This window comes from Vidua chalybeata, chromosome 2 (assembly GCF_026979565.1).
Source record: "Vidua chalybeata isolate OUT-0048 chromosome 2, bVidCha1 merged haplotype, whole genome shotgun sequence".
Lineage (NCBI taxonomy): Eukaryota > Metazoa > Chordata > Aves > Passeriformes > Viduidae > Vidua > Vidua chalybeata.
The window spans coordinates 82107086-82116837 of NC_071531.1; the positions used below are offsets into that span (position 1 = coordinate 82107086).

A 9752-nucleotide genomic window follows, 5' to 3' on the forward strand; every position below is an offset into this window, starting at 1 on the left:
CATCCCTCCAGACCAGCTTTCCATTGATTGGGTATCATTCTGCTACTGGCCACAGTGATTTTCCTCATGACCTCTTTGATAGCAAAGTACCTTACATGACTCTGCCAATGCAGGTGTTTCCAAGGGAATGACAGGAGCTGTCACACAGCAGGAGCTCCCAATTTGTTCATTAGCAATACTAAATATAGAAAGGAAGAAGATGCATTAGAAAAAATCCCCCCAGACTTCCATGCACTCTCTGCAGGAAGAGTAAAAGCCATGCATGCTCCATTCTACCCATATTCATAGATAACTGCTAAAGGGTCGCACACACTCAGAACATACTGCAGTCCCAGAGTAATGGAGACTGAAATCCTCATTACAGGCATGCTGACAGTACAGGGTGCCTAGTCTTATCTGTGAAGTAATTCACCCCTGCTACAGTCTGGCTACAGTCTCATCTGATAAATCTCCTCTCCATTTCACGGGCCAATGAATTTAACAAGCCTCCTGGCAGACTGACATCACCAAAGCCTCTACCTCAGCTAGATGTTATGCTAATGGTGCAGCTACTCTCCACTTCAAGATGGTTTAAAGTCTCCTCAGTCCTGGTCTTCACTTTGAAGGGCTTCAGAAATTCCCATGGCTAGCCTGAGGACCTCAGAGTTTAGAGAGCACTCAAGTGGGTTATCAACAGCCCAACAAATATTGTGCTTGCATTCCAAGACCTGTGCTGTCTTCTAACAACCCTGAGTTGACTGGGGCTTGGGTTTGTTTAACAAACAGAAAAAAAAAAAAACAATCAAACAAGAAAATAAATTAAACATGTTCTCCAGATCAAGGCTGCTGTGCAGAATGGTGCATTATCACGACATTTGGACTGTGCCAGAAGCCTGGAGGGAAGGAATGAATGCCGCATATCGTAAGAGCAATCCTCAAAGATGCTTTATCCCTAAAGGAGTTTTTACACCACAGTTTACACAAGCTCCCTTCTCTCCTGCTTCCCATCGATACAGGTTGCCAGAAGGGGCAGGGGAAGAAGAAATGAAGTCAAGATCCAGTGGCATGAGTTCATGGGCAATTGTTTATAGCTAGAAAAGGCATGCTTATAAGAATAATGCAGTAGATTCACCCATCCCTTGGCTACCACCACTGTGAAAGAGGGTTTTTTCCTCAGCCTAGTAAAGTGCACAGGGGATATCAGTTAGATCCCCTCTGAAACAAAAGGCAAGTAGTTGCTGCCAATGCGGTGTAACTTGGAAACACACAGGTGAATTCTCAGAGACAACTGGGGGGGAAGGGACAAAGTTTTCCTCAACTTCTAAATCTACTCTTGACGTGGAAAGAGATATATCAGAAGACATCACTGAGCTCAGCTTCTACAAAGCTCTCAGCACCTCATTAAACCCTACTGCTGTTACCAAAAAGGGAGGTACATCAGCCCAGATATTAGGGGAATGCGGTTGTTCTACCAATGATGTAAAACACTTACAGATCATCTTGAACCATTTTGGTGAAAGGCTGACATGGGTAGAGTTCCTTGTCTGACTCAGGAAAAACAGCACCATGTTGAAGAAGAAATTGTATTACTTTCTTATTCCCAGAAAAAGTAGCAACTGTAAGAGGGGTCCTAGGGCATCCAAGAGATAAGAGTAAATACGTCAGCTTTTGCAAACATTGCCTAGCCAATAGTTTTTGCCTAGCCTCTTTGCTCCTTAAACAATTCATTTCCCTGCTCCTACAGGCAGAGTGAAGGGACAGCCAAATGCCTACAAATGTTGGAGAATTCAGGTATGTGGGACCTCAGGAGGTCTCCTGGACAGCCACCTGCCCAGAGCAGATTCAGGGCCTGTGTGCCTGTGCACGCGTGTGGCATGGTAAACAGTGCTTTCTTGCAGTCCTCAGTGTGGAAATCACCCCCTGAAGAAAGTGGCAACTGAGCCCGGGTCTGCTTTCACAAGTCACACAGGAGATACTTCTGGGTGACTCCTGGTCCTTTTTCAAAGTTCATTCTTATGCCTCCCATCAATCCAACTCGAACAGGGCTAAGGAACCCCACATGCACTTTTTGCAAACCCTTTACCTCTAAACTTTATCCTGAGCATTCACGCCAGCTCCTTTTTGAAGAAGGAACTTGACCATTTCTTCACGGTTTTCAATGATTGCAAGAGTAAGCGGAGTGTGTCCCCACTGAAAGGAGAAAACATCTCTCTTAGAATAACAGAGAGAAGTTGAGCAAGTTGACCTGGGAAGAGCAGCTTTACCCAAAGTCCAAGCTTACTTTATTCTTAGCATCAATATCTGCACCATGCTCAAGTAACAGCTTCACTAGAGATTTGCTAGAAACCATGACAGCAAAGTGAAGGGCGGTGTTACCATTTACAGCTCTGTGGTTGTGGTTGGCACCATGTTCCAGCAGAATAGCTGCACAGTCCCTGTGCTGGTGCTCTACTGCCTGGTGGAAACAAGACACAAAGGAGGAATAACCTCCAACATCTGTGTTTCTCACTGTCAGAACTCCCATACCTTCCCAATACTGGAAAGAATGAGCGTCATCAAAGATTAGAGAATGTAAGCCCCTTCTGCATACCTTTATTAGTGGTGATTTATCCAATCTGTCACAAGGGTTTAGCTTGCACTTCTTTTCTACCAGAAACTGAACAACATCTGCATGGCCATTTATGCAAGCAAGATGCAGAGGAGTCCTAGAAATTAAACATATGCTGTTGCCCTGGTTTAAGTCCTTAATGAGCACCATGCAGCCATTTGTTCACACCCTCTCCCTCTCCACCCCAGTGGAACAGGGAGGAAAATCAGAATTAAAACTTTAAATAACAATTAAACTATAACAGATTGATAAATAGAAAAAATGAAATAAAATAAATATTATAATAATAATAGCAAATAAAAAATCCCAAGAAAAAATGTGATGTACAATACAGTTGCCGACAACCCACTGATACCAAATCCCATTTCAGAATGCTAACCTGGCTAAGCTCCCTCCAGCTTTTGTGTACTTTCTCACTGGCAGAGCATGAGACACTGAAAATGTCCTTGACTTAGGGTAAACATTGCTTAGCAATGGAGGCTGTGTAAATCTACAGAGAGCGTAGAACCAGTGTGAGCCCCTGAGAACTCCCCCCTCCCCCCCATCAGTCCTGCATCAGTTTTGTCCCAGAGACTGATGGGATGGGACTTCTGACAGCATTAGGAAGGCTGTGCTGGTTTTCTGCGAATCCATGCCCTGCTAAACCAAGCCACTCAGTCTGGCACCTGGAAAGGAGCTGTCTCTGCTTGAATGAAAGGCTGATGAGCTCCACAGAATCATCAGATCTTAATATGGTTTGGGTTGGAAGGGACCTTAAAGACCATCTAGTTCCAACCCCTGCCATGGGCAGGGACACCTTCCACTGGACCAAGTTGCTCAGAGCCCCATCCAGCTGACCACTTGGACAAACAGGGGTGGGACAAAAAGAAGATCAAGTACAGGGCCCAGGCTCCAGAGCAGGGCAGGGCAAGCCAGAGCAGAGTGGAGCTTTCTCTGTCTCCTATTACAGCTCAGGCAGGGCTCCTGTAAGGCTGGTGCTTTGGGGCTGACCCTGATGCCAGGCACAATTCTGGGCTTGCCTGACTCTTCCAGACAGGGTGGGTGTGTTCTCTGCAATATTGGGTTTGTTACCTGGTGTGCAGCAAGTCAATAATTACACACTTGTGAGAGACATGGATTATGTGTTTCAGAGCCTGGGTGCTCAATGGTATTTCATAAATAAAGCACACCCCACCGGACTTTCCATGCTATTATTTATACATAGAAGTTCAGAATTAAAAGCTTCCCAAGTACTGCCCCTCTACTATGACTGTTTAATAGTTTCCATACAAGTTATGTAACCACAGCTAACTTCTATGCATGCTTAGGGGAGGGGTCTTCACCTGGACAGGGGTCTTTTTAACCTGTAGGTGTGATTTTCAGTATTATAATGAAGAAAATACAGCAACATTATACATGGACCTTGAGTCTTTTGCCAAACTGGCAATGTATAGACACAGAAATACATCAACATCTTGATTTACAACAGGCTTTACAGATGTCCTTCACTAAGGGATGCTTCTGCTGTCTGTTCTACTGACACAACAACATCTTGATTTACTACATCTTAACGCTTGTTAGTTCCAGGATGTCCTTGGCTAAGGGATGCTAGCTGCTGTTCCACTGATTGTCTCCTCTCTTGCTGCTCAGACTTGAAAGCAGGCAAAATAAATACTTAAAAACCCCACCCCGACTCAGATAATTTTGACAAACTCCACATTTTGAACAGGCGGAAGGCCTGCTGTTTGTCCTTCCTGCTTGTCCCGGTGGTAGCCATTGATGCGGAGTTTGTTCAGCCACCAGTGCTGCCGCAGCCGGGCCAGGTCCGCGCTGTGCAGGTCCACCAGCACCATGGCTCGGGGCTCGGCGGCCTCGGGCTGGGCTCAGCATGCACAGCAGGTGCCCGGCGGCCTGTGCCGAGCCCCGGGCGGGGACGGGAAGCGGCCGTGGGGACGGGATCGGCAGATCCGAGAGGCGAGGTCCGAGCGGCGGCTGCGGCGGTGAGGGCCGGAGGCGCGCTGCCCACACCGCCAGCACGGAGCCAGCACTGGACAGCGCCCGGCGGGGACAGCGACCGCGCAAGGCGCCCAGGCGTCACACACGGGCAGCTCGGGACACACCCGCCCCGGGCACGGCCCTCTCCGGCGGGGAACGCGGGACCCGAGATAACACGGCCTGGAGTATCAAAATCACAGCCTGAGACTCCCTCCTTCTGAGAAACTCTGAAGAAGTATGAGCTATAATAATGAAGAATGTTACCCCAGATTAAAAAAAAACCAAAAAAACAAAAAATAAAACAAAACAAACAAAACAAAACAACAAAAAAAAAAAAAAAAAAAAAAAAAAAAAAAAAACAAAAAACAAAAAACAAACAAAAAAAAAAAACAACCAGAACTGACATACTGCTGGTTCCCAGGAGACTGTGTTTTCCCCTTGGCAGACAGCGTTCTGGAGATAGTCTCTTCAAGCTTCCTCTAAGCCAAGGGCAGGCTTTTGAATAGGAGGCAGGCTAGAAGCCTCCTGTGGTTTACCATATCCTAATCCCAGCGATCAATAGTTAATTGTATTGCTATCCTCTTCAATCCATTGATCATTTTATGTTAAAACATTAGCTAATTAATGACTACCTTTGAACACCACAGTTAGACTCATTAAGTTAATTTTAAATAAATCAGTAACAGACAAATTCCTGGTGGTTTGGGCAGCCTTTAAAAGGGGTAATTTAGAAAATGAGTTTTCAATGACTCTATTCTAGCAGTTGGCAAGAACTCAAAAAATAAGCTAAGTCTCAACTGAGGCCATAAACCCTTTTATAGAAACACTAAAGTCAGATTGTCAAGGAATTCAGCCCCCCAAATCACCAGCCTATTTAAAAATCTGCCTACTCTCCTGGCATTAAAATACCTCACTTCAGAGGCAAAAACTCTGAGCCCTCTATCATGAGCAGGAGGGGGGCTGTTCACTACATATGCACAGACAAAGAGAAAACAAATTATTTCCTGAAGAAAAAGACATTTTAAGGAATGATTTTGCACTTCCTCTTCTATCTATTAGGAAAAACGGTTGATGTCAGGTGGAAGAAAACTGCAAGGACAGAAAATAACTCTTTAGGGAAATACTAATATCCAACATATACAGTGATTTATGTCCTTTTTTTTTCACCTAAAAGATCGTTGTAAAGATTGTAATAACATAAATGAAAGATTTAAGTCTTGATTGCTTTAATACCTAACTGCTAAATCCTGTTAATAAGGAAAATATGTCTGACTGCTTTTTCTAATCCTTTTCGTGCTTGATTTTCAAATTATATGGTAAAAATTAACTACAGCCAAATGCAAGGGCCCCCACTGAGGGACGGGAATGAGTTAGGCCACTGGTTGTTCATAAAATAATTCCCTAGTAACTTACCATCAAGGAACAATTTACATTCACAAATTATCAGGAGCCAGATTTTGACTACCTAGATAAAAGTCAGAGCACTTAACTGTGAAGTATTCTTTTGAGCCTCAAAAGAAGGCATAGACTTTGGATGCTAGCTTCTCAAAAGCTTGAAGAGACAAGACCTCTTGAAAAGCTTGAAGAGACAATACCAACAGAGTCTTTTACTTGCATGGATTAATCCTTCACCAGTTACACCAGTAGAAGTTGTTCTAGTGGATGTGATAGAATCACACTTAGTGATTGTATCAGCAAGTGGTATAGAGAAATACACCCCACTGCAGTGGCTGTTATTCTGTGTCCCCTAGAGATACTCTGCCCAAGCCAAAGTGTCATCCAAACACAGTCTTGTTGCACTGAATGCCATAAACAGTGTAAACAGTGCTGCAATAATTATCCAGACTGGAGGCAATTCCATTCATTCAATCTTGCATTTCATTCACACAGCTGAGCCTAAAGCACATCTTTGCAAATGTTGTGTTTGATGCTATCCCAGCACACTGTCCACACAGCATTCAGAATTAAGCAGGCTAATTGAAATAACAAGAAAAAAACCTCAATTAATGCCTCCTCATGATTTCTGTGGGTCACATGGTGGTTCTCTGCTGCAAGTAACTGGTTTCTTGCAGGAAAATAGACACCTGAAGTGGCACAGGCCATTCCACCTGACTGTTAGCTCACTGGTCATTACCATGACTTGAAAGCATTTAGATGTGCAAGTTTTGGTTTTTTATCAAACCTCCAGCATAATGACTGGGTATTGTGTAGGAACATAGAAGCTTTCATATTTAGCACATGGCAAAAAAAAAAAAAACCTGCTCTCACAAACCTGCTGTATGTAAGGTTCCCTGATTCTAACAGTGCATCCCGTCACAAATATTTGCCAGTATTCAGTGGTGCAGCTCAAAGAAAGCAGCAGGGTTTGCTCCCAGTCATCACTTGAATCTCTTAGTGATTGTTAGATTTCATCCTGCTTAATGAACAGATTAGTTCTGTGCATTGGAATCACTCTACACTTGATTAGAGAATTTATTTATTATTCTCAGAGCATCAGAAGTAATCAATTCTATGATATTTTTGCCCTTTTATCCCTCATAATCCTTTTTCATCTCATTCCAGAAATGCATTTTCTTCTGAAATTTGCACCCTAAGTTCTACTGGGACCATCCACAGAGTACCAAGCTTCTAAAGATAGCACAAAATCAGCCTTGATATTTTTCTTCATTGTAGACAAAACTAAGATGACTGTTTAGTATTTTTCGTCACTTGCATACCAACAGAGTATCAATTCTTGTGTATTATTAGCCCCTAGGTGTTTTTATCTGCCCTCTTTATTCACATTTCTTCCCAGGCTTTTGAATTATCTGATCATAATAAGTGTGCAGGCTGGGATCCCTCTATTCAAGGCCTCCCTGAGATGCACAACCATTGGGAGATGCTTGCTCTCAGAACATAGCCTGTTACATACTCCTTTATGAAACTTCTTAGCTGCTAACTAAATCTTGTCTCCTCCAACAACTTCTGTTTATGAAGGAACTTCTATCATGTGCTTACCTTCATGGTTTGAAGCTTAAAGAACATTAGCACCCTAACGTTGCTGGTGAGATAAATACTGCAGTTGCCTTTCAGCCAGAATCAGTCCCAAGAAGAAAAGCTCACAGAAGCTTGCAGAGAGGGAGATTACAAACCTCCTCAGGGTCAGGCCAGAGTCCCACAGCACTTTCTTTCCACCAGAGTACAAGAAAAGACATTTTGGAGAGGAAGTGCCACCACCACAAGACACTTTCCTGATTTGGGTCCCTTTCTTCCTATAGACAACCCTGTGCTTTTTTTTTTAAGCCATCTTTAAGAAAACACTCAAGCAAAGTTAGGACACAAGTTATTTAGGTAAAACTGGCAGTACTGAGTTGTTGCAGGACACCAGAGGAATGGCTGGCTGGCTGGCTGCCAACATCCAGGTGGGGAAGTGGTGGGAGAACAGGGGCAGCCGTGAGTGGGTGGGGTGGTGCCCCCTGTCCCGTGTGTGTGCACGGCCAGCCCCGGAGCCCACACCTCAAGGAACATCACCAGGAACAGCCCAGCTCTGCTGGTAGTGCAGGAGCAAGATTCCAGTGCTGGAATTAGCATAGGCTTGCCTGACAGAGGACCGTGGGCATAATGAAATAATAAAACTCAGCATAAACAGTTGAACTTGACAATTTTTTTCCCCAAACTAGACTATTCTATGAGAACCATTTTACAATAAAGATATATTTATGAGGGCTTATCACATAAATCCTGCTCAATACTCACAGGCCCTTTGTGAGCTGTGCGCCCTTTCATCTGCATTTTGTCTTTCCTCTTCTTTGGGTTGGTGGTTGAGATGAAGTGACTTAACACTAGCCACCTTGAAAAATCTTCAACAGACAAAAAGAAAGATAATTTAATTTAAAATTACAGGAACAGTAGGTTTACCTGTCTAACCTGATTTATTAGTGTTTCCCTGCCAACTAGTTTGGATAAGATTCCAACCACCTGAGCACCTTCATGTGTTTGATCTCCGACAGACATTTAAGAAGATTGTCGTTTCTATGGATTTTGTCGTATGTGACATAGTGAATTTCCTTTCTTCCTTTTTTTTTCCAGTTGGTCCTTAAGAGACAGAGCACACGGTTAATTTGGGAGATCTAAAGAACAAAGATAAAGACTGGTTTAAGTCCACTTTCACTGAAAGATTTTTTTTCTTCCCTGGAATTATGTCTGATACAAAGGTTTCTTACAAAGGAAATTCACAACAGACCCACAGGGGGAAACTAAAAGGGTGGGCAGGATGTGCCTTTAAACATCCTTAATTCAACAACTGAATGTTGCACAAGGGAAATGGACTGCAGAAAATGGAGAGGTTATTACCATACAAACCTGTAATACAGTATTGCCATTGTCACTAAGAAAGCAAAAGCTTTGTACTGAGCTCTTTAAGCCTCAGAGGAAGGGCTTGCTCTAGATAAGCTTTCCTTGACCTCTACAACCTGCACAAGGTAGATGAGCTGGAGCCAGCCAAACTGGGCTTTGGGGGTAACAGAGAGAACAAAGAGTGAGTGCTTCTAACACATGTAAAATGCATCATATATCGTGTATTCAGATGTAATTTGGGGCTGAAGAGCAATTAAGAAAGAGTAAAGTGTAAAAATATGTTGGCAAATACATAAATGTGGCCCCATGTGTGTCTTGAAATGGGGAAGAGGAAAATACCACCATGAACATCTTGCACTTCCAGACACTGGAAGTGGGCTAAAGCTCCCCCTTCACCACCAACCACCAAACCAAAACCATCAACCCTAGGACTCAAAGGAGCAGGGGAAGAGTGAGGCAGAAGGGGTCTAGAAACTAAACAGAGTGAGAATAATAATTGTAATTGTATAGTTATCATTATTATATTATTATTGAAGTTTTTCTGCACTGAAGCATTTTTTTTCTTATGTAATTATTTAGTCTGAACTATTATTTGCTTCTTGGATTAGACCGTTAATATTTCAATCACAGCAGCAATAAATTCTTGTTTTATATATATTTCTTCTGAAATTTCCTCTGTCCTACGCACTCCCTATCCCTCCTTTATCCTTTGCTCCTCCCACTGCACCATCCAGAGTGGTGGCCACACTGAAAATGAACCAATGTGAAAGACAGGCTTTTTCCAGTGATTTGTTCTGGGAGAGTTGATCAACTTTGCAAACACCATCAGAGTGAAGGGAAGATTACTACCTGCTTT

The 9752-nt window shown here is 43.3% G+C and overlaps 1 protein-coding gene across 1 annotated transcript; it reads right to left on the minus strand.

The window, feature by feature from the left end:
• Positions 1-2064: 2064 nt before the first annotated feature.
• LOC128783740 (ankyrin repeat domain-containing protein 7-like) lies at positions 2065-4419 on the minus strand. The gene is made up of 4 exons (XM_053934768.1): positions 4280-4419; positions 2570-2684; positions 2261-2434; positions 2065-2169 (listed from the first exon to the last, which is right to left on the minus strand). Exons 1-4 carry the CDS (start codon positions 4417-4419, stop codon positions 2065-2067), a joined length of 534 nt encoding a protein of 177 aa, XP_053790743.1.
• Positions 4420-9752: the final 5333 nt, after the last annotated feature.

Coding starts and splice junctions, on each gene's coding strand:
- LOC128783740 (XM_053934768.1), bottom strand. CDS start 4,419: ATGGTGCTGGTGGACCTGCACAGCGCGGACCTGGCCCGGCTGCGGCAG. Junction 2,685..4,279: donor CCGCCTGTTCAAAATGTGGA/GTTTGTCAAAAT, acceptor TTTAATTTCTAG/GACTCCTCTGCATCTTGCTT. Junction 2,435..2,569: donor ATAAATCACCACTAATAAAG/GTATGCAGAAGG, acceptor TGTTTCCACCAG/GCAGTAGAGCACCAGCACAG.